Source organism: Hippoglossus hippoglossus, chromosome 1, assembly GCF_009819705.1.
Source record: "Hippoglossus hippoglossus isolate fHipHip1 chromosome 1, fHipHip1.pri, whole genome shotgun sequence".
In the NCBI taxonomy this organism is placed as follows: Eukaryota; Metazoa; Chordata; class Actinopteri; order Pleuronectiformes; family Pleuronectidae; genus Hippoglossus; species Hippoglossus hippoglossus.
The window spans coordinates 10,682,690-10,706,931 of NC_047151.1; the positions used below are offsets into that span (position 1 = coordinate 10,682,690).

Consider the following 24,242-nt stretch of genomic DNA (forward strand, 5'->3'; position numbering starts at 1 on the left):
CAGTTTCATTTTAAAAGATTAGCTTTTGTCATTTCAGAGCAGCCATGGAAATATTTCCTCATTTCTCTGATTGAACAATCATTTTTTACCAGCGCTAAGTGGATAGACCTGCTCTACCTGGTTGTCAGTCATTATAATCTGGCAGAGTAGAAGACATTTGTGTTTTTCATACCAGAGGTAATTGAGCTGTAACAATGTAATGTCCTTTTTTTTTTGTATTACCAGACTTCCTGTCTCTGTTGCAGTGGGACTGTGATTTTGAAAAGACAAGAAGGCACGCCCCCGCAGCAGCTAAAAAACAAACTTGACATGTGATGTTGTTTTCACTGCTGCAGATGTGCAGGGTTTCGTCTAAATATTAATGATACGATCCACTTTAGGTCCCAGGATTAATCTTTTTCGATGATGGGAATCAAATCCCTGCTGTCATAATCTGTTGGGAACACACACACATACTGTAGAGCAGATGCCTGCTGTTCTCTCTCTGTGTGGGTGTGGGTGTGTGTGTGTTGTGCTCATGTGCTTTTTAATAGGTTTCATTCCAAAACACCACAGTCCAGTGTGTGGACAGCAGCCTAAAGGAGTGTCTGATACTGATAACGTTTGATTGAACCAATGTGTGAATAAAGGCGGTCATTGTCCAGAGAATTGGAGCGAGCGTGTGGGGTGTATTTATGGCGTTTCTATATTGCCTCCTCTAGTCTCGCCAGCCAGTCGGTGTCTCACACAGATGATCTACAGTTGTGTGCTGCATGTGATGTGTAGAGGGCCTGATTCTATAGAAACTGCTGGGACCTCATATGTGCAAATGTTTCAGTCAAGTCAGTGTCACAGTTTGATAGAGTGGGTCCAATGTCAGGGTGACGGCACAAGAACCCTGACCTCCACTGTCAGACATCCGCAACAGGCCGGTTTCCAGAGGAAAATGGCCATTAGGGATAAAGGAAAGTCTGGCCGGGGTTCAGAACCAGCAGCCCCGCAGGACTGCATGTGTCCTGACACAGGGGGTGGAGTTACTGGTTGCTCCAGTTTTAACAAAACACCCCCACGTGGGCATAAAACCAAAGGCCCCCCACGCCATTCGGTCAACACTAATGGACCGTCCCTTGGGAGGCTTGAGGGAACATTAAGGGCAAAGACAAGAGGCAGTTATGTGTCAGAGATGTGTTTGTGCAGACACAGCTCTATTGGGAATGTGTTGACTGGTGCATAAGCACTGAGATGATGTAAATGTATGAATATTTGATGTCGCCCTGTTCGAGGAGTCATCACATGGAAACAATGTCATGGCCTGTTTTCACTCTCTCGCTGTTCTGAATTTGTTGGTGCTAGAAGACAGAAAGTTTGACCAGATGGTGAAGACGTCATTAAACTGGAAAGATCGAGTCAACGTTGCTTGAGACAAAGAGAAGTCTGAGTCATGAATGCAGACCAAAAATACAAATGTCAGAAGAGCAGGTTATAAGTCAGAGAATATAAACATGCAACATGGAATGTGTGATGATGATATGAATGATATTTTTGGGCACTATGAGTTTCAATGATGACAGAAATCAGGCATGTAAGGGAAGAGAGAGCAGGGAAGACGTACGGTGAAGGGCCGTGTTCAAACTGAACCTGCAGCCGCTGCAGACTCCTCAGTACGTAGCCACTCAACACTGAATTATCTAGCGCCCCACAGGTGGTCAGATATCGACTCAGCTGAAAAAACTCCAGCTTTACCTTGAAACTTAATGAACATACTGTATTTAAGAACTTCATGGGTGTTCACTGAGATTTGTATTAATAGGGCTCTTTCAATGATCTGATTGTTCACAAGTCGCAAGTTGAGGTGCTCCCGTGGTTTAGGGCTAAAGATTCCAATAACAAATCATTATGTCCCAGCTTCGAATCGGGCTGTGGACTTTTCTTTCTCTTCATCATGTCCCATCAATGTCACTTTACACCAAAAGAAGCTGATATATGCAGGTTTTTTAACAGCTGGTAAATCCACTAATGATAGGCGATTGATGCCTTTCCCATTGCCAGTAGGGGAGTTTGCCTCTCTGTTTTTTTTCCCAGTTTGACATCACAAGGGCACCAAAAACTGAGGCGCTCTCACCTATTTTGCCAAATTCGCAAGTTCACCTTGGTGTCACGTTTCCATCACTTCCGATTGGAGCTGATTAAATCCTGTGTCTACTGCAGAGTAATTCAATTTAGGACTGGATGCTGATTGCGTCCATTCCCCATTGCAAACAATGCAGCCAGATGTTATTGGGTTTTGTGACCAGTGGAAAAGAGGCTACTTTCAGATAAAGGCCTAATATGATCCTGTATATAATTACTTTAAAATGTTTGACAGTTTAATATGCTTTCTCTTGCTGTAATGAGAACATCTCCCGCTTTCGAAATGTGGCTTGTGTGCATACATGCAGCGTACACAGTATATACATGCACAGTATGTGTCTCTGTTTGGGTCTGCGTGTTGAAATCCTCTGCACTGGTCACAGCTTTAATTGCATTAGCCGGCAGAGAGAGGTGAGTGTGCCCCCTGAGATTATCAGGAGCTACAGACACACAGTGTAACCTGGTCTGCTGTTACCTGCTGCAGCTGGGTGAGTATATAACATGTCTGCACTAGTTGCACAGCCTGGGATTGCTGTTTGAACATTTAGTTTATGAGCTGCGACCTGATCGTGAACATTTTCTTTGAAGGGAAAGTGAAAGCTTCAAATCATACAGTGCTTGACATGACATAATGCATCCAGCTGGGTGAGTGTATCTGGTCTTGCATAAGAGCGTGTCAGCACATACTGTATTATTGTGTCTGTGGATTCAGCTGATGACTGTAGTCTGGACATGGACAGGATTATCCGCACTCTCTCCCAGTCACTTCCAGTAGCCAATCACAGGGCAGGCTGTGAGCTCGTCAGACAGCCAGTCCTGACTCAGCTTCTTGTGCAGCGAGCCTACCGCGATCCAGCTTCATCTAGTGCCCTGTTAGGACGAGTCACACCGACACCAGAGGAGCGTGTGTAATCTGTGATTAACATGTCCTCCTCATTCTTCCTCTTTATTCGCACTCATCCCGTCTCTCTACATGTTCCCACATCTTTTCACTCTGTCATCGCTGTCCCCACTAACCCCCTGCTCTCTACAGCTCTCTGCTCTTATGTGTCTCACCATATTTTTTTCATTTGAAGTTTGATTACAACCCAAGAAAGTTGACATACCTGAAGCTTCATTTTTAAAGTTAAGTGAATGATATTTAACACTTTAAGCAACACAATGCTTGATTGAAGCATGGTATCTTGTTACTCAAAGTAAAGGCTTGATTTTATAGCACACAGATACTGGTCCCATGACATTGTTCATTGAGCTTGAGATTTAAAATCAAAACAAATATTAATCCAAATGCATTTTGATGTGAAAAAGAAAGCTTTTCCACCTGCATTAATGGAAATCCATCCCACCCATTATCTGTACTGCTTTTCCTGTGAGTGGGGGGGCGCTGAAGGCAATCCTAGTTGGCTGTATTTTTTTGCCTCTGATATGTGTATTTGTTTGGAATCACAGCCCCAATATATACACTGATACCCACATAACGATGGATACCTTTTTTATATTGGTTAAATTCTTCCTTCATAGCTGTGCACATTTATTCATTAAGCCCCCATGACTCAGCTCGCTTTCTTTCTCTCCATCTCTCACTCGCGCCAACACACACACGCACAAACATCTGTAAACTCAGACTGGGTAAAAACAACATCATTTGGACTTAGTGAACACAAAGGACATACTTGATTATTTGCATATGAAGCGGGGAAGTGAGATCCGATCACGAGTCATCACGGGAGTCACATTCAGGATGCATTTTAATTTAACACTTTGTGCTGTCCTCTTGTGATCAGACCTCTCAGGACGGACGTTAACAGGGCTAGAGACAAACAACCATCCACGCTCACATTTACACCTACAAGCAATCTAGAGTCGTCAATTAATCTGCATGTCTTTAGACTGTTGGAAGAAGCTGGAGAACTGTGAGAAAACCTGTGCAGACACACAGAGAACATGAAAACCTCGCACTTCTTGATTTAGGAAAATCAGAGACTTATATTTCTAGTTTCTGACTCATTGCATCGAGTATTATTTTCTCTCAACTCTTTCTCTCCTCTCTTTTATTCCAGGCCTTCAAGGAGGAGTTGGAGAGTCTGATCCAGGAGCAGCAGAGGAAGGGGAACAACCCCTCCGGCCTGCTCGCCCTCAGACAGATCGCAGACTTCTTCATGGCCAGCTCAGTGGCTGGTTTCAACACCTCCTCCCTCAGTGAGTGCACACAGTGCTGCATCCCGCTACCCGGGGCAACCGGGCACTGACATTTAGTAGGAACGCACCACCCTCGCCCAGGGTGCCGCCGCTTTGAGCTGCACTGGAAAACAAAAGCATCACTATTTGAACAGAGAAGATATGCAAACACGAGATTTGTGCGCTTAAAGGCATGAATACCAAAAGACAACCCAACCCCAGACTCCGGAAGAGCCGTGCATTTTTCTCGAAGTTTTGATCCTTTGTGAGTTCTATCCAGGAGTCCATATGTGAAGTCTGCTTCCAATCACAGGGCTGGAATGCACAACTAATGCTGAAGTACATGTCAAAGGCAATAGAATAGTTCAGCTCAGCTCTTCCTCTAAAATACCACTGTAATGAGTGAGTCTGAGGAGGCGTGGCAGTAAACTCACTTTCAAAGGAAGGAGTGTTGTTAGAAACATGTCAGTGTGTAAATTAGTAAAATGTTTGATATGGAGCCAGATGTGTCAGATACAGGAAATTGTTAAATCGAAATCCAGATGTTGTACACTGGTTCTGTGGCAGTCCTGAGTCCCTCTGTAGTTTAAAACATTACTCGTGGAAAATGTAATGTGCAACTATAAAAGTGTCTACACTAACACAAAGCCGATGATATTGTTTTAAAGCCACCCAATTAGAAAACACTGGAAACCTTTTTTTTTAATTCTCTTTTGTAACTCTATTCATTCCTGTCTTTTTTTCCTCCAGGTCTGGGGATGGTCACTCCCATCAACGACATGTACGGAGTGGAATCCACCACGATGGTGAAAGGCGAGAGGCTGACGCGCTGTAAACTGGCCAGCCTCTACAGACTGGTGGACCTGTTCAGCTGGGCACACTTCGCCAACTCTTATATCACAGTAAGTCAACACAGGAGGAACCGCAGAGGATTAGAAGAGAAAGAATTAAAGTGTGGACAGTTGTGATTTATGAAAACAGTCTGAATAGATGAGTATATGATTGATTTAATGAGATTTTATCACAGATTTTTCTTGTATTTCCATGTTAGACTTACCGTGTTATTTGCTTTTGACTGATATAGTTACAATAAACAGTATCTCCAGCATTGAAGACATTAGACATGTTTCCACGGACTACAATGTTCTAATATTAAGACAATAGTCTGAATAAGATACTGCCATGTAAACAGGATTTTCTGATTACCTCAACAGGAATAAGGTCATACTCAGAATAAACAAAAATCCAATTCAGATATGAGAAGTATTCTAATCAGTCGCATTATGTAGACATGTATATGTTTCAATCGCATTCTAACGTCCCATTAGAATCTTCACTGTTTTGTGGCGACATCAACACACGATGGGGGAAGAACTGCTTAACGACACATGCCCTGGGTTCGAGTGTTAACAATAAGTTGGGATCAGACTATGCTCTGTAACATGTTAACAGGAATATGAATGGAATTTTCTATCAGCAACTCACGTAAGCACCATAATCGAAATAATGTCTAATTCAAAATAAGTTCAGTAGTCGGAATATTGGTGTTCATGTAAACACAGTCACTGTGTGAGAAAACATTATTCTTGAGTCTCAAGACAAAAATGTGATTTCAATTTTTTCCTCTCTCTCTCTAAGGCCCGAGTCAGTAAAGAGCAAGACCACATCCTTATCATCCCGAGAGGTCTGTCATTCGCTGAGGCATCTGCATCAAACCTGGTAAGAAAAATGAGCACCTGTGGACCATTGCCAACATACTGTTTATATTTAGTTATATACCCAGCCTTAGAAAATATAATTTTACTTCAGAAGTGCAACAGAAACATAAGCACATAAAGTGAGATCATTTAACCTACCTGGGTAAAGAGATGATAATTGACGTGAAGTTGATTTTATTTATTTAGATTTGCATGAGTGAAAGATTCTGAGTTGGGGGATGAATTTCTTTATGTAAAAGAAAGATAAGACTGACGTGTTTATGTAAGTGTGGTGTAGCACAGGAACTGAACCCAAAGCACAGGATTATTTAGAAACTGATTTTCTTCATAGTCCGAGATTAATATAGTCCAGTGATCGCGTGGTTAAACTGAATCAAATGAAATAGGTTGTAAATATCCTTGACTGTGCATGATGTCTGCAGAGAGCACTTAGCATATTCAAGTTTTGGCCTTCAGTAGACAATGCTAATGCTTTTCCACTTTGCTTAATCAGCCATTTACTTCCTTCAAATATCTTCCTTGAATTGTATAAAGGAGGCAGATAGTAGATACAGCACAGATCAGTGTTTTGGTTTTAGGCACAAAAGAAAAACTCCCTCCATCTCTCCCGCCTCCTCTCTGCATCCCACTGTTTATGTGTTTGTTATGTTCAGTGTCACTGACTGGTCTCATATTGACATTAGTCTGACGAGAGCAAATGTTGTGGGTGGGTCAGGCTGTTGGTCTCCAGCTTAGGTTCGGAGAGTGCATATGTCGTCACAGCGCTGGGCATGCCGTGCTGATAGATGTGTAACAACGTGTGTAATAATCTGTTGACAACCTCATTTCCTCCTGCCATGCATTTGAACTCCCTCTAATTCAGTTCCTGTTTCCATCTGTTTGTCCGTTTGTCTCTTTATCTGGCTCTCGCTCTACTTTCTCTCCCTGGTTTCCATCTCTGCTTATTCCAATGAGTTCAAAAAGGTGAAATGACAAAAATCCCAGTGTTAAAACAAGGTTTAATACCCTTATGTGGATGTTAATAGAAAAAATATATAAGCAATACATAAGACATAGGATAGACATACTAAATAACCTGATTTAATAATGGCATATGCTTGCAATGACCAGGCAGGTGAATAGTTCTTTTAAAATAATCTATTTGATTAATATAATCCATGTAATCAGAAATAAAGAAAGCATGACAGGACACTAAAAGATTCAATTTAACTTGCCCTGTAGTAATAACATTCTTTGAATGTTCCCTGTGTTACTTGCAGATGTGGTTTCTTTGATAGTTAAAAGGCGTTTTTATTTGTATCCACCCAACTAAGCCACATAACTTCCGCATAATTCCCCTTTTATGATTTGTGACATTGCTAAAGTTTACATAAAAGCTACTTAGATCATATCTTTAGTCTTTCTTCTCATTTCTGTTCTGTTTGCTTTGTTCTACCTAATCTGCAACACCTGTGCTTACATACTAACACACATGTTTGTACATCTATCTTAGTGAGGACACTCATTAGCATAATGGATTCCCTAACCTCTAATTCTAACCCTAAAACCAAGTCTTAACTCTCATTAAACAGCCCATTAAAAGTGGGTTAGAAAGTGAGGACCGGCCAAAATATCCTCGATCTGTAGGTTGCAGGCTCAAAGTGGTCCTCACAAAGATATCTGTACAGTACACACACACACACCTGTGTAGTGTTGCTGCAGGTGTTGGCTGACAGTGGATGTAGTAGCCGTGCTGCTGACAGACACATTTTACTGTTTGACCTTCCAGAGTTGTTGGCAGGAACGAGATATTGAAAGAAACTCGGCTGAAGTTCAGCAGGTAACTTCTGCAGGTGCCTGACAGCAAAGCCTCGTAAAAGTGAATCAGATTCATTGCCGAGCTACGCTTCTATTAAGAATGAAATTAAGCTACAGAATCAAACCTAATTTGGGCGTAGTAAAGATAAATGTTATATTTCTATCTTCCAAATAAAATAAAGCAATAATGTGTATAACAATCTGTCTCAAAAGCACAGACCAAAGTATATGCCAGTAGCTGCTAGATAGCAAATTTTCACCACCAGATTATTGTAGCTGTATCTAAAATGACTTAAGTTGTCCAACAGTATTTACTATTGTGGAAAAAAATGTTTTGGCACATTGGCTCAATGGTCAACCTAACATTAGCATGTTTGTAACATGACTGATTTTCCTGTCCAGAGCTTGTGTTGCTTCGTTGAGTACGTAGAGTAAATTGACCAGTTCAGAAGAATTTTTACTGAACTCTTTCATGTGTCTTAGTGTCTGAAAGAATTACTCATCTAGAGCCTTAAATGTCCTAAATACTACAAACAAATATAGTCCGAGTTTAATTACTCAAAATCAAACATTTTTGCAAACAGCCTCTTAAAGTACGAACTAGAAGGGTTCTCAGTGAGCTTACCTCAAACAAGGCTAACACCCTACATGCCATGTTAAAGATAGAACAAAAATTCAGAATCTGCCCGTTTATAAGAATCCGCTCTAAAAATTAACGGTTTCTTTCCTCGGATCAACCTCCACCCTTCCACTAAGTTTAATGGAAATGGGTTCAGTTGTTTTTGAGTAACCCTGCTGACTGACATACACGGCAATGAAACATAATCTCCTTGTTGGAGTAAATTATACAGTAGATGACAGCAAGATTTGCGCTCAGGTTTAGAATCTTAAAGCAACATTATTTAGGAGTATTTATAGTTTGTGCGTCTGGGCCGCGTCCATCTTTGCTGTGGTTGTCTGTATAAGTGCGATCACCACAAACACAGTAACTGCTGGCAGACAGAACAAAACGACGTTGTCTGCGTAGATCTGTCAGAACTCTCTGACTGTGTTTTAGTTTGTTTGTATCGGGAAGCCAGTCCGTCGCTGCTGTTTCTCTCTTATCTCCAGCGACCTCTTCAGTCACATGGCTCGTAGCTCAAGTGTTTGGACACACATTGATTAACAGGAAGCCGTCCAGAATAAAGAGTGTTGGAGGTCGTGCCGGGGTCAGCTGGGTGGAGGCTCTGGAGGATCTGAGGAGGGCCCGAGTGCAGTTGTCTTTGGTCAGTTTCCATCTGCCTCTCCCTCTCTCTGTCTCTGTTTGAGCTCTGAGGTGAGGTGGGGTCATTTGAGTTCACAGGGAAATTCGGTTTTGGGGAATTTTGTAGTTTGAACTTAGTTTTAGTTCAGTTTGACATCGGACTTTGGCTTTAAACATTATCTGAGTAATGACAGAGCGTGAGTTTGCATCAGAAGTGAATCTTTAAATTATCCTTAAAGAATTCAGGTATTTCATGTTCCAAGTTTCGGTTACTTCATCAGGCCCTCTCTCTCTATGCCGGGCCTTTTTTTTCTTAGAGATTTCTTATCACTAACTCAACTACATCAAACCAAGTCACATTGCAGATTCTCTCGGACGCATGTCTTGACATGGTTTTTTAATATATATTTAATATGTCAGATGGGCCTCTCAGATGTAGGGCTGTGTGACTGACAGGGTGCTGTGGGGTGAGGCAGCAGCATTTTGAAGGACGTGAAAGGGTGAACTGATACTGTATTAGACATGTGATGTAACCCAATCGATGTTCGATCGTCTGACCGCTGGCTTTGACAAAGATGGCAGCGTTTAATTACGCTCGGCTGGTGCCATTCACTTCCCTCTGGTTGGTTAAAGATCAATATACAGTCATTCATCCACACATCCATATGGCTGTTAAAAGCACTACTCCTGGGTTATTAATAGTTTATAACTGAACGTTAATTTATTGTTTAAAAAACAGATATAGATTAATTAATCATGTGGTTTTAATTAGTGTTAATTATTATTCTTGAGTTTAAATAACGTTTGTGTATATGCTAATTCATATGCAGACTAATGACTATTATTAAGCAGCATTCAGACAAAGGCACTTTATATTTTAAGATCTTCCCAGAAATGCCATTTCTCCATATTTTACTTAAATTGAATTTTTCATCTTGCAAGATATTTCTGGTGGAGCTGATGCACTAGTTTCATGGGATGCAGGCTGGTGAGGGAATCGGGGTGCACACACTCGGGTACATCTTCTACTTTAAGAGTTATTTCTGGAACACAAAACTTGTCTCAAAGGAGCAGAGTGCAGAAGAAATGCTCTAAGTAAAAAAAAGTAGGGTCTAATTTCATATTTTCCAGGCTGCAGCTGTAATGGGTGTATTTTATTAGCCTCCGACTTCATGATGGATGCCTCTTCCTGTTGCGATAGCACAGACTTGTACTTTATATTATGAAAGAGAAATGCGAGCTCGTAGGTTCTGGTTCATATCACAGAACATGTGGTTACAGTGACGTAAATGTTGTACGAGGTCTGCAGGCCAAGATGGACTTTCTGTTAGTTATTTGTTTTTTTCTGCAAGGACTGACATCTGCACTGGGTTTTGTTATTGCTCTTCCTCCGGGTTTTATGCCTCAGTCTCTTTGTCCAGTCCTCTGTCTTCATTCTCCCTGGATATCCGACTCTCTTCCCTCCAGGTCTTGACCTCCATTTCCCCCTCCCTCTCTCCTGTCATGTAATCTAATAACTGGCTGGTAATGAAGTACTCATAGCAGAGGACGACATGTCCATGTCTCTAACAGCATTATGTTCATCTCCAGTAGAGTAGCAGACAGAGGAGAGGAATGTTTGATAATGTGATTTGCGTCTTAACGTGCACTGGTTCTAAATTGTATTCATGTTTTCTGAGTTAATGTTGGAGGTTATCATCTCTTTGTTTGTGTCTGAGGAGTTGGATCTTATGTGTCAGTCTCTGGACGTCCTTTATTGCCTGGGCGCATTTGATGAGACTGATATGGGCCTGGTTAGTTTTTCAGTATGTCTCCCTGTGCGCTCTTTCATTCTCGTGATATTCCTCCTCCTGCCCTCTCACGAGAGCCCTCTGAATTATGCTGTTGTAAAACTGCATTAATCTCGTAAAGCTTATACGTGATTGCAAAATACGAAAGAGTTTTGGGTAAAAACTGTTCGGAGATTTACATCCACCAGCTCCAGAAATCCTCAGAACTGACTCCATCTCCTCTCGTTGTTTCCCCAGGTGAAGGTCAACATCATCGGGAATGTGATCGAGCAGGGCTCCACCAACCTGAGGGTCGACCCTGCAGGGTTCAGCCCCCACGCCGCCATCTACTCAATGCGTCCAGACATACGCTGCATCATACATGTGCACACTCCTGCCACGGCTGCAGTAAGTTCACTTAACACTAGGAATTATTTTTTTAGACCTGCACTGTAAGCAAATGACAGTTCAATCCAACCTGTTTATATAAAGGGCTTTAATTTTTTTTTTTTTTTTTTTACACGGAATCAGCTTTCGTAGATTCCCAGATCAGACACTGCATTTCACTTCAGGAAATGTAGAAATTAGATTTGTGAAATCATATTACTGAACTAGAAGGATACTCGACGGGTGCCTTACCGCTGCTAAGACTGATTGGCCACTTCGTCATGTGTTGAGATAAGATACATCTGGATCAATGTCCATATAGGCTCCAATTTTCACCAGTTCATAGATATTAGCACTATTCATATGACCAACCTCTGCATTATATCTTGAGAATTTCACATACATGTTGAACAATGTCCTACCACAATATGAAGGAAAGTGAAACATTTCCTGGATCCACCCACTGATCCACCCCCTGAAAATGCAGGGCTACAAACCTGGAGGATTGAAACAGCTACAAAGCCTCTAAACCCTCCGATGTCTCTTTTCCCTTTTTCCTCACTTTTCTGATCATTTAGGTTTCATCTATGAAGTGTGGAATCCTGCCCATTTCCCAGGAGGCATTGCTCCTGGGTGACATCGCGTACTACAACTACCAGGGCAGCCTGGACGACCCGGAGGAGCGCCGAGACCTGCAGAAGGCCCTGGGGCCGACAACAAAGGTAGGAAAACCTAGAAAAATTACCGTTTTTTTCTAACTCTGAGGAAAGTCGCCCTGTTTATCATTCTAAAAGGAGCAGAAGATTGGTTGCATTTTTTTCAAAGTGTAGCCTGCTCTTGCTAGCTTTTCAAGGATTACCAACCCTAGCTTTAATGTAACAAGGTCTGCATATCAGTACCTCTAAAACCTCCAGTACCTAAAAACTTCTATTAACAACTTATGTCATTTCTTTAATTTATACTAAAACCTTACACTCACTCTCACTGCAGGAAAAATTATGAGAAGGAGTGAACATTTCAGAAAATTTAAAAACTATGGGCTCGTAGTTTTAAAAATAATCAAGGAAAGTTTTTTTTTTTATCTTGTCCTTGCAGTCAAGAATAAGAGTAATGATCTTATCAGGTTGTGGTGTATTTGGAAGGCAACAGTAGGAAGACAGTCAAACCAGCACGTCCTGTTGAAATGTTACCTCCTTATGTTTTGTCCCTGCCTGTGCTTCACTGGGCGAGTGTCTCAGCGTTTGGCTTCTTTTAAAATAATCAATGATTATTCAGCGATTTTGATTGGCAAGAATTCAGGGAATTGAAGGGAATTTCCATCACCGGCCTGTTGCCAGGTCCTGCCTCCGTCATCCAGTCGCCCAGCCCGTGTGGATAGAACAGAACAGTTGTTTTGGTTACTAATAAATTAAAAGGCTTGGGGCAAAGTTGTTCAGTCACATTAAACTCAGGTTTGGCAGATGGACGTCTCACAATTCAGTTTGATCTGCTGTTGCATGTATATCACTGTTTCTGTGTGTGTGTTGCAGGTGTTGGTGCTGAGGAATCATGGCGCGGTTGCGCTTGGGGAAACCGTTGAAGAGGCCTTTCAGGTCATCTACAATGTCCAGTATGCCTGTGAAATCCAGGTACACACACACACACACACAGACACACACACACACACACACACACACACACACACACACACACACACACACACACACACACACACACACACACACACACACACACACACACACACACACACACACACACACACACAGAAGCTAACTGCATGCTGCTGTTTTTGGGCACCAAGCACATTCCAGCACCTCTCAGTTTCCCCTACACATGAATTAGACTGGCAGGGTGGCAGCTTGCCCTCCAAAATTGAAAAATCACCCCACAGCCGCTGTCACACTTTTTTTTTTTTTAACAATGCTCCAATAGTCATAATCTCTTGTCATGTAGAAAATGTTGGCTAAACACAGTCTTATAAACAGGCTATTAGGAGGCTGGAGAGGGGAGTAAGAAGCTGATGTTGTTGTTGACGATCCAAAGCAACATTTAGAGAAGAGAAGGATGCTGTTCTATCATTTACTCCTGATGATGGAGGGCATTTCAAGAGGCCTGGATCAGGGGGGAGAAATAAAAATGAGACCGGTTAATTATTCCGAATTAATTATTTGTTAGTATTAAAGTTGCAGTGTGTAGAATTTAGTGACATAAAGTGGTGAAGTGTCATGTTGCAGCTGAGTACCCCTCGCCTCATCCGCCCCTTCCAAACATGAAAGAGAACCTGTGGTAACCTTCAGTTTTCAGAAAAACACAAAGGGTGTTTAGTTTGTCCAGTCTGGGCTACTACAAGAAACATGGCGGCCTCCATAGACGCATAAACTCTTAAAGTTAGCTTTAGATCCCTCTGCGTCGGATTCTTGTGCGTCTTTGTGTTCACTTGTAGATGTGTTGGGTTTTAGGGATATTGTTGTGCTGCCCCCCCTCCCCTCACTCAGCTGTAACAGGCAAAACCAAATCTCCTGATTGACTGTCCACAGACGGTCAAGCAAAGGAAAACATTAATCCATCCTGCAAAGCCCAGCTTAATTTCTATAAATAAATCCCCCAACCATGGGTGTTGCATGCCATGAACTGTATATTCCTTGATGCTGTGGTGGGTTCAGATTGGGGGGGGGGGGGGGGGGGGGGGGGGGGGTCTCATTTCCATTGTGCAAAATTACATCTTTCTTGTGTGTGCATGGCGGTTTGTCCCTTTGTGTTGTTCATAGAGGTGGATGATCTGATACCAAATAGGCTTGGCTATTCCTAAAAAAAAATTACTTTTTTATTTAATTCATGCTACATATGTCACCAGTCTCCATCAGAGGTTCACATGCTCTGTCCCATCCTCCTTACTGTGTGGGTTTAGGTGAAGGCCATCTCGTGTGCCGGCAGCGTGGACAACCTGATCGTGCTGGACCGGGAGAAGTACAAATCGCGAACGGCCAACATTGCCACAGCAGGTCACATCAACATGGCCAGCCAGATCAAGTGGAAGGCCGGGGAGCTGGAGTTCGAGTCTCTGATGAGGATGCTGGATAACCTGGTGAGTCCACAGACGTCAGCGTGAGACTTTCTGTCCGTTTTGCACAAATGCATCGTTAGGAAAATACATAAATATACTGTGTATCTTAAGGCCTAAGGCTCACTGGATAATTACAGATTATATACACATTTAACCTGAACTTTTAATTTCGCTACTGTGTCTTGTTTTTGTACAAAAGAATTACATAAAGTTAAGGCTACTCTGAAGATTTCTTTTAGTTCCTCAATCATTGTGTTTAAGTGAAGTTTTTTTCTATACATCAGTCATTGGGCCATTTTCACATAACTGAATATCTGTTTGATTTTACTTTGTCGCTGGTTGATAAAATACAATAGAGACATGTTACATTTGATGAAATCCTCTGTGGTCAGCTCTACAGTTCTGTCTGTTTCCATTTCTTTGTTAAGAATGAAGTCACACTGCTCATGGTATCTACTCAGAAGCACTGGCCTCCGTAAATGAACAAAATTAGATTAGAATTCCTTCTACAGAAAGCTAAGATGCCTCAAAAGTCTAGAAGGCAATTCACTAGAGCGCATACATCCGCCAAGGACCAACAGTTCCCTTATGAAACCACATTTCTTCACTAGATCCAGATTTACATTTAAATCCGCACCAAATTGGACACACTCATAAATATCAGTCTCCTAAACATGTCAGATGTTTTTTCATCGCGATTCATGAATCATTTTTTGAGAAATCCTCAAAAATGTTGAAAATGCCCTACCATGAAATGTTAAAGAAAGTGAAACAGAATTCCTTGATCCGCATCAAAATTTTATAAGTTCTTCTCTGCCTCATAGCGCATCCTTCCACCAAGTTTCCTGGTAATCCATCCAGAAGTTTTTGGGTAATCCTGCAAAGGAACAGACAGAAAGACAAACAAACAATCCGAGACAAAACCAAATCTCCTTGGTGGAGGTAAAAATCCAAGGAAATTAAAAAGTTAATTTTAAAAGACACAATTAGTAATTTGGGGATGAAGGAAAAGGGAAAGGAATTTTGAAGAGATGCTGGAATGAGGCATAAAAAGTGTGTCACCACAAAGAGCATCTGTGTTACTCCTTGGAGGCTGCGTTTCATGGCCAGTGTCACCTCTTTCACACCGCACTTCATTCGTCTGCCTATTTCCCTCTCTTCCTTCTCTCTTTGCTCTTCCCCTTCTCGACAAATCAGCCCGTCAAGCCTCAGAACAGCTCGCCTCTGTGTCTCCGGACCTTTCCAACCATCCCACTCTTCTCACACACTTCATAAACACAACATTTGCCTCAGATAAGCTCTCAGTTTCACAAAACCCGGATACAGTGATGAGAAAGACGTGGGAGGAAAAAAAAGGATCCACAAACTGAAATCTCCTTTAACAACCAGAATAGTGCCGCAAGGATGTGCAGCAAGCTTCCAGCTGTGATTGTGTATAAATCTCTGAATATCAGGATTTTTGCAGGAAAGGATTAGGCCGCCTCAGTTGACTGTTTCCAGATAAAAACTGATGAATAAAGGTCAGTTTTGACCATGCAGCTGAGACGAAGAGGAAGAGGACCAAAGAGAAAAGAACGGATCTTAGCTGTCAGCCCAGTGTGGAAAAACATCTGAAAACCAGTGGGACCATGTGAGAGGATGGCGACAGACAGAGAAGAGAAGAGAAAAAGGGACAATGAGGATAAAAGGGGGAGAAGGGGGATGGAGGGAGAATTGCATCAGAGAAAAGGGTCAGACAGGAAATGACACTGTGACTCTGTTCACTGCGCTGCCAGAAACCCTGCGGTCACAGTGCTGTTTCTGTCTTTCTTTTCCATTTACTAACTGTGAAACTGGCAGCTCGGCCAGCGTTTCAGGAAGGAAACGTCACAGAATAATAAGAGCTCATTTCTGTTGTGCTGCAGCAGTGTGTAGAAGCTGGAATAGAGCGGGGGGTCTACATAAACATACACCATGTACAAATAAATGAATTAGCTTCCTCTGAGGCCTTGCGGTTTTGTTCCCTTGTCGTTGCTCGTGGTGAACCCAAACAGACCAAATCATTTCAGAACAAAGAAAACCCACTGAAGGATTGATCTTGTTTCCTGCCATAGGGCTACCGGACCGGTTACACCTACAGACACCCCATCGTCCGGGAGAAGCCGAGGCACAAGAGCGATGTGGAGATCCCCGCCACTGTCACCGCGTTTTTGTTCGAGGAGGATGAGGACTGCAGTGCCACGCGCCTGCCCTACAAGTTTTTGCAGCAGCGGCAGCAGAGGGAGAAGACGCGCTGGCTCAACTCGCCGAACAGCTACACCAAGGTCAACGTGGAGGGCGGCGATGAACGCTACAATAGCCGGACAACCACGGTGAGCTGTTTGTGGTGTTAAGGTGTTTTGTGGGGACATAAATCTGCTTACACACTCACCTTATGGGGACAAAGAGCAAGTGCCTGTAACATAAAACATATGTTTTTAAGGTAAAAACAGGGTTAAGCTTGTCTGACTCATCAGATGTACACTGTGGGTATAATCCTGTCATCGGTGCGTATCTCAGGCGGGGCTCTCCTCCACTTCTGCTTCCTGCCCGTACTCAAAATTCCCCTCACAACGGGAAACAACGACCTCCATGTTCGCAACCTACATGTGGAAAATCAACATATGTCTTGTACTGTTTACAGTGGTCGCCTCCCCTCGTGCAAATGTTCCACCAAAACAAGTTTTGAAAATATAGGAGGACGTGACAGTTGTTCCTGTGTTTTTCATAGACTGCATGTGTTTTTGTGTGTTTACATGTGAATTGGTGTAATAAGTCTAAACATGAAACTGCAAAGAGCAAGTCATGGACTGAAAGATCATTCATTTCAGTCTAATTCACAGACCTGAGTTTTGACACTTGTCATCTCCCCAGTGTTTTAAACTTGATACTAGATCGCCACCTACTGGCGGAACAGAGACCTACAGTGAATCAGTTGCACTGATTGGTGTCACCTTTGAAGCAGTCAGCTTGCTGCACAACAATGAATCAGACTTTAAAAGGAGGCTTTATTAATATATTTTTACACTTCTACAATGTTAGCAAGCTCACGTGAGATATATTTAAAACTAAATATCAAAATCAAAGCAAAATATGATGAAAGATATGGACGAAAAGTCCATATCTTTCATCAGTAGTGACAGTGACTACTACAATTCACATAATTCATCTTAATTGCCTCTTTCATTTGAGAAACTCTCCATGATAAGAATATGTTGACTAGACAGATTACAGAATAGATATGTTATATCCAGTTGCCAGACTGTTGTAATTAAAAGGGCTATATAAATTAGGTTATATACAATAGTTATTATAGAGTGTTTATGCAAGTGCTTGGTTGCAGTTTGTATGTTCTGATCTGACCTGTTCTGACCTGTTTTGACCTTTTACAGTGGATGAAGGCGGAGGAGACAGGAACCCCGATCAGGATCGAGGACCCCAATCAGTTTGTCCCTCTCAACACAGACCCCACTGAGGTTCTGCAGAAGAGGAACAAAGTGAGTTTTAACTCTTTCCTCTCGATGACATTTTACACGTACAGTTGTAGTTAGCTGCCATTTAACATTTAAAATGGTTGATCGCTCAATTTTTTTTTCTGTGACCACAGTTTTAATGATTCCCAGTCACTTGTGGTGCTTCCTGCTTCCCGGTAACATCCTGGTGTGTTTTGTCCTGCTGCAGATCAGAGAGCAGAACCGGTTTGATGTGATGACGTCAGGTCCACGCTCTCAACACCTCGCAGGAATCCCTGTCGACGCACCACGACAGGTGAGGATGAGCTTTGTGAGGTTATGTATTAAGGGAACAATCCTAACAATCTCCACCCTTATAACTTAATTTCTAAAATCGTGAGTGTCTGATACCAAAGCCTGTTGGTTTTAGATTGACTTTCAACTTAACTGTGGTTTTGCCACAAATTATCTAATGTCTGCTATTGGTCATTTACATAAGTAGAAAGGGAAACTAGCAGTGACATTAGAGGCTGCTTTTAACAATGTTTTATTTGATGACAGAAGTTTGACGAAAACGCAAAAGAGCTGCTGATTATAATATTGATCTGTCACTTCTGGATTTTCAAATAAACTGAGAAACTACAAAAATCAGATTTTCATCCAGAGTTTTTTATGCATTTTTACCCGTTTTAAATTTATTTTTTAAATTGCTTTCCTGTATTTTTTTTGTTAATGAGCAGAGTCAGAGACTTTTACTTCATATTGATGTACCAGCTTTTTATAGAAACATCAGTATGTCAGTTTATGGACATGCAGTGGTTTATGCAGGATTAACAGCTGTCCTGCTGCGCTGAAGCAATAATAACAGATGTTCCTATTTACTTCCATACTGAGCAGTAACCTAGATGTGTTAACTGATGATTGAAAATCTGCTCAGGCTGCATTTTGGTAGAGTTGTGCTGGAAATGACCTGAGGTTCGAGATAAGAATCATAACGGTTTTCCCAGGTCAAGAAAGAGTCATACAAGAGCTGCTACAGTCATGAGAAGAGATGTAATCAGTCAAACAAGTGAAAACAGAGGTTACATCATTGTGCTCAGGTACTTCAGGAACTCACCAGATAGCACTGCCAGTATAATGACACCTCCTGACCACTAGGGGGAGTCAAGTGAGCACATTATGCAAAGACGAAGGGACTCACTTATGCTGATAGTAGCAACTACTTGGCTCCACATATCAAAAGAAAATAACACGTAGGGTAAATAATAGATAGAATAAAGTCAAATGTTCTCATGTTGATGTTGATGGTTTTGTGGTTGGTATCTTGTCCTGAAGGATCTGGTGCAGATTAACATTCTGGTAAATATCTGCAAGAGTTTTGTAATTGTTCATGTTTGCTGTGACATTTTCATTTCACTCTCTCTTGTAATTATTTGACACTGTTTGCCTGCTCACAGTTAAATTACTGCATGTGTGAGTCGTGTTATTTAGACTGACACCGATTTCAATTGATTTGTACAAGTGTTGTTTTTGCTTAAGATGAATTTGCACTTCTTTTTTGTTCCCATGTGTGTTGGGCAATTGCGGTTTTTAGGACATATTGTTACTCGAAAGCCTGAGCTGACATGTTGCAATAGAGTGCGTGTTTCGTTTGCATGTGTGTGACTTGTGTTGTGGCTACGATTGTCTTCATGTGTCTGTTGTAAAGATGTCTGGGTCTGCAGTAATGGGATGAAAAAACTCAGTGCAGAGCGGGTGATTACATGAGTTCTGTGTGATGTGGTCAACACCCATGTTTTATCTTTATATGAGAAGCCTGTAATGGTGTGTGTGTGTGTGTGTGTGTGTGTGTGTGTGTGTGTGTGTGTGTGTGTGTGTGTGTGTGTGTGTGTGTGTGTGTGTGTGTGTGTGTGTGTGTGTGTGTGTGTGTGTGTGTGGTTTTTAAGGTTGTGTATTTTACTTATTGTTAGTGTGTGCATGCTTGCGTGCGTGCTTGCTTGCGTGCGGGTGTGTGTGATCCCATGCTTACCCTTCTCCCTGTCTCCTCCCCAGCCATACGTGCCCACAGAGGAGGAGCAGATGGCTCCCCTGCCTCCAAACCCCTTCAGTGAGCTGTTGGAGAAGGACCAAGACGAGTCCCGCAAAAAAGCCGAGCGAGGGCAACTGGGACTCAGTGGTACGACACACACACGTACAGAAAAGCACACACACTTAAACTGACATGCAAAGGCATACCAACCAGTCCATAACTGCATGAACGTTCATGGGTGTGTGGGCATCATGAATTCATTCATGTTCCACCTGCAAATACAGCAAGAGACATATGGACTGCACATGCTCACACAAACACACACAGTGTCACACTCAATGACCTGGACTCTGTGCCAAAAACATATCCCTCTGTGTCAGCAACAAGCAGCCCTATCAATCTGACTCTTCATTTCACAACAAACTATTGACCAGGCTTAATATCGGATCAATAATCAATCTGTAAGGCTCAATTTGAAGCACACATGAGATGAACTTGAGCCATCAGGATGAATTGTGTCACTAGATTTGATTGAGTAGCAGATCTTCAAATAAAATGTGTACTTTCAGTCTTGGCAGTTTGTATTAGAGCACAACTGATGCATCAGCAGGGCCACTGTAACCAGCCAATACTTTATCTGTGTGTATGTCAGCAGAAAGCAATTTTAGTGCAGTTTTACATAGTTTAATATATTGGGTTTTAGATTTATAGTTATTAATAATAGTTATATTTTTGCTGTTTAAATAGATGTCAAATTAGAAAGCTGATTGTTATGACTGTCATCTTTAAAATCATAATTTAATTTAAATATGTAGACATTTCAGTTCCTATTCTACAATATGTGCATCGCAACCCCTCACTAATGGATATCTTATTAGTCAAATTGAATACTGATGAGACTCAATACACTTCCTGGTGTGCACCACTAGACTTTTAACTGTGAGAAAAGACACAACCCTAACAGGCAGATATTTGCAGTGTCCTACAGAAGCCTGTTAAGGGAAAGTCAGCTAAAATGGCCAGAGCAGATTTCGAAATGAACTTAAACTAAATCAGGATTTTAAAAAAAAGGTATTCTATATTCACACATCTGTGCCACCACCTCCTCAAACCATGACTTGCAGATTTATTACTGCACATCCCCAGTTTGCTGTGTTCTCTCTGTCAGCAGTTTTGTTTTTAAAAAACATCCATATAATCCAGGGTCTATAGCACAGTTGCCTTAGCAGCAGTCCCAGTGGACAGTCCCATACTCACACACTGCCTGGTGTATCACACACACACACACACATACCTTTTAACACAAGGGTTTGTCCCCACGGGCTCTACCGATGCCTTCATCTGCTGCGTTAACGTTGTGTATACACACACACACACACACACACACACACACACACACACACACACACACACACACACACACACACACACACTCAGTCACTGCTAATCATATTAGCCCTCTGTCCCACTGCCTTTCAGAGAGACAAGGGAAAAATCAATAGAACAGATAGTAAATGGGGTTACCCACCAGTCCTCATTGTGCAGAGCTGCTGCCACGCTCAACCAGATTAATGTGTGTATTTGTATAGATATCATTGTGTGTGTGTACGTACGTACACACACACACACACACTGATATATATACATCAGCATGCACACGTGTTCATGCATTTTTATGGAACCGTCCAAATGTTTGTGAAACACGGTGCAAAGTGTAAATGTGTGTGAGTCAGAGGCCGGTATGACTAAGATGGCAGATCGAGCAGACCGCAGGTCTTAACACCCGCCACATGAGCGCAGCCCGTTGCTATGACACTGATGTCCCCACAGCCCCATGAATCCCCGGTGACCAATCTGGATGCAAGCTGGAGACCGTCTGGAATGGCCTGATAGATGCCTGGGCTACACATACAAACACACACACACACACACACACACACATGCGCACGGTGTTAAATAGTTGTGTGTATTGGGTTGAGTAATGTTTCCAACTCTACACCTTAAAAAGCACAACTGTAAATTAAATTCTCTAAAATCTCATAATTTTGAATGCCACGTCTTTTTACGTGCACACTTTTTATGTCCACAACATTTAAAGACATTGACAGCACAGAATCTTATGTAATCGTGTGCGACACACACTCCATGAAGGAGTTGTGACTTGTGACATCTCAGCCAGTGTGGAACCGATGTGTAACCCTGAATGTGCTCATGAATTTGTCAAAGTGAAATGGGAATGCCATTCACTCACACTGTTCAGTGTTTAACTAATGGAGCTGCTAACGCTGGACTGGTCTATAACATTCACTGCACTTACAAATGTTGTTTTAAAGTTGCTGCAAACTGGTTTTTAATAAGCTAGAGATGCTCAATGAGTTTTTCCTCAGGAACCACAATGTGATGGTTCTCTTGAAGATGAAAAAATTGTGACAGGAAGGAAAAAAATAATAAAGAATACTCATCTTACATAGAGAAAGGAGAAGGAGGGCATTAACAAAATTGGAATTGCCACAGCCTCATGATAATATTGATTATCTCAATGACAATTTTATGAGAAGACCATCTGATAACAGTCATGGCATCATGATGTGTATTCAGACTTTGTGGTGCGCTTCTTTATCTTATCTACCACACTTTGTCATGTGGAACAGATTTAGCACTTACAAGGTCTCCTACTGTACTTAGATTAAGTGTTGTCCCTTTGGATTAAAGATAAAATCGACAAACTACTCAAAAACATTTAGAAATAGCAATGTGGACAACATAATGTGGTTTAGAATGTCACAATGACACCATTCCACTAAAAGTTGATATGCGTAAATACTGCCCAGCACTCGCTTTTGATCAGTTTTAATCTTCTTTATGTGACAGTGATGATTTTTGCATTTTTGTCTCAAGTTATTCTTTAGTCTTGATTCAGTATTATTTTAAAACTCTATCACCAAAAGCCAATAAATTGTTAAATGTTTTACATGTGTGTTAGCATGTAGCACAAGGATATATTTGCTGCTCAGGGGATCGAACCTACGGTGCTTAAGTTACTTTTCAGGACATCTGTCCCATCTCCGGGTTATTACAGCTCAACAAAATGTTGCAGCACACAGACGAGTGATGGCCCTCAGAGGCCCTGACCGTCATCAGAGGGATTTGGGAACATTTTGTGGAAAAGCAGCTGTGCATGGCCTGATTCTAACATGTGTGTTACCACTAATCTCTCAACCCCCCCCCCCCCCCCCCCCCCCCCCCCCCTCCCACCCACTCCCTCACCCCCCTCTGACCCATCATCCCAAATCCTTCCATAACCACCACCACCCCTCCCCAACCTCTCGTCCCACTCACCCGTGCTGTCGTCCCTCCGCTTCAATCCCCTGCACCTTCCCTCAACCCCCCCACCCTCCCACCCCCCGCAGATGGCGAGCACGAGCTAACCTCCGACGACGGCTCCACTCTCTCTCAGTCTCTGTCTCTCACCAAGTCCCCGCAAAGCACTCCGGCTAAAGAAGGTATCGCTCACTCACAGAGAGACTGAGAGACACTTGTCAGAATGATCCTCACTGTCATGTTGTGTTTGTCTTTAAGATCTGACGTGTGTGCATGAGAAGTGTACGTTTAACTGAATGAAATGAACTAAAAGCTCAGAACCTAATGCACTACGCTACACACTGATCTGCGCTATAGGTTTGTTCTGCATTAATGATTTGTCATGACAAAAAATTCAGAGAACAGTGCCCCGTCTCCACTATTAATACCTCCTTTGTCCTTTTTTCACATTTCTGTTGTTGATGATGAAAACCCGTCCGCCCAGGGGGACTGTAGAAATGTTGATGAGCTCAGACTACACTCAGATCGTCTGACACAATCTAGCCACTCACACAGCACATTGACGTCACCTCCTCCGGACCAGTTTCAGGCTGGTGTTTTTTGTCAAAGAAGAAGTTGAAGTTTGTTTCCCCAACAATGCTAACAAGGGAGATTCGATCTGCCTTGATCATATGGGTCAAATTTCGGACATGTCAGTCTAAGTCCTTAATGAGTCAGGCAACTCAGAGAGCATTCAAAATCAGGCTATACACAAACCAGGATGTCAAAACATCAATTTGTCGTTCCAATGTCAGACACATGTTCCAACTTTTTAATGACAAACAGCAGTTTTCCAGTCTTAATGCTAAGCTAAGCTAAGTCCCTCCTGGCTCCAGTTCTACACCTGAGGCTCAGACATGAAAATGGGATCGATCTTCTCTCCCAGCTCTCGCCAAGAAACCAAAAAAAGTCAATTCAAAGTTTATTTACTTGTTTAAAACAACCACATTTGACTAAAGTGCTAAACAAGCCAAACATATGAAAGAATATATATAAATATATACAAAATCTAGGAATAATCAGAAAATACAAAAAGCAATAAAATGTGAAACATCATAGACATCAATAGGATTTAAATATCACATAACAGATGAAATCAAGGTGCTAAACACATCGCT

The 24,242-nt window shown here is 42.0% G+C and overlaps 1 protein-coding gene across 10 annotated transcripts in view; it reads left to right on the plus strand.

Annotated features, from left to right (window-relative positions):
• add3a (adducin 3 (gamma) a) overlaps positions 1 to 24,242 on the plus strand; it is a 103,619-nt gene that overhangs the window by 74,604 nt on the left and 4,773 nt on the right. For 4 of the 10 annotated variants that reach the window (XM_034598666.1, XM_034598656.1, XM_034598640.1 and 1 more), the window contains 13 exons: positions 4,170 to 4,308; positions 5,038 to 5,189; positions 5,926 to 6,006; positions 11,073 to 11,222; positions 11,780 to 11,923; positions 12,731 to 12,829; positions 14,110 to 14,286; positions 16,359 to 16,616; positions 17,676 to 17,780; positions 17,965 to 18,051; positions 19,071 to 19,094; positions 19,788 to 19,911; positions 23,175 to 23,267. In XM_034598666.1, coding sequence (XP_034454557.1) covers positions 4,170 to 4,308; positions 5,038 to 5,189; positions 5,926 to 6,006; positions 11,073 to 11,222; positions 11,780 to 11,923; positions 12,731 to 12,829; positions 14,110 to 14,286; positions 16,359 to 16,616; positions 17,676 to 17,780; positions 17,965 to 18,051; positions 19,071 to 19,094; positions 19,788 to 19,911; positions 23,175 to 23,267 — 1,633 coding nt within the window. The remainder of the gene's footprint in view (positions 1 to 4,169; positions 4,309 to 5,037; positions 5,190 to 5,925; positions 6,007 to 11,072; positions 11,223 to 11,779; positions 11,924 to 12,730; positions 12,830 to 14,109; positions 14,287 to 16,358; positions 16,617 to 17,675; positions 17,781 to 17,964; positions 18,052 to 19,070; positions 19,095 to 19,787; positions 19,912 to 23,174; positions 23,268 to 24,242) is intronic. The other 6 variants (XM_034598695.1, XM_034598686.1, XM_034598677.1 and 3 more) reach the window with 3 other exon arrangements.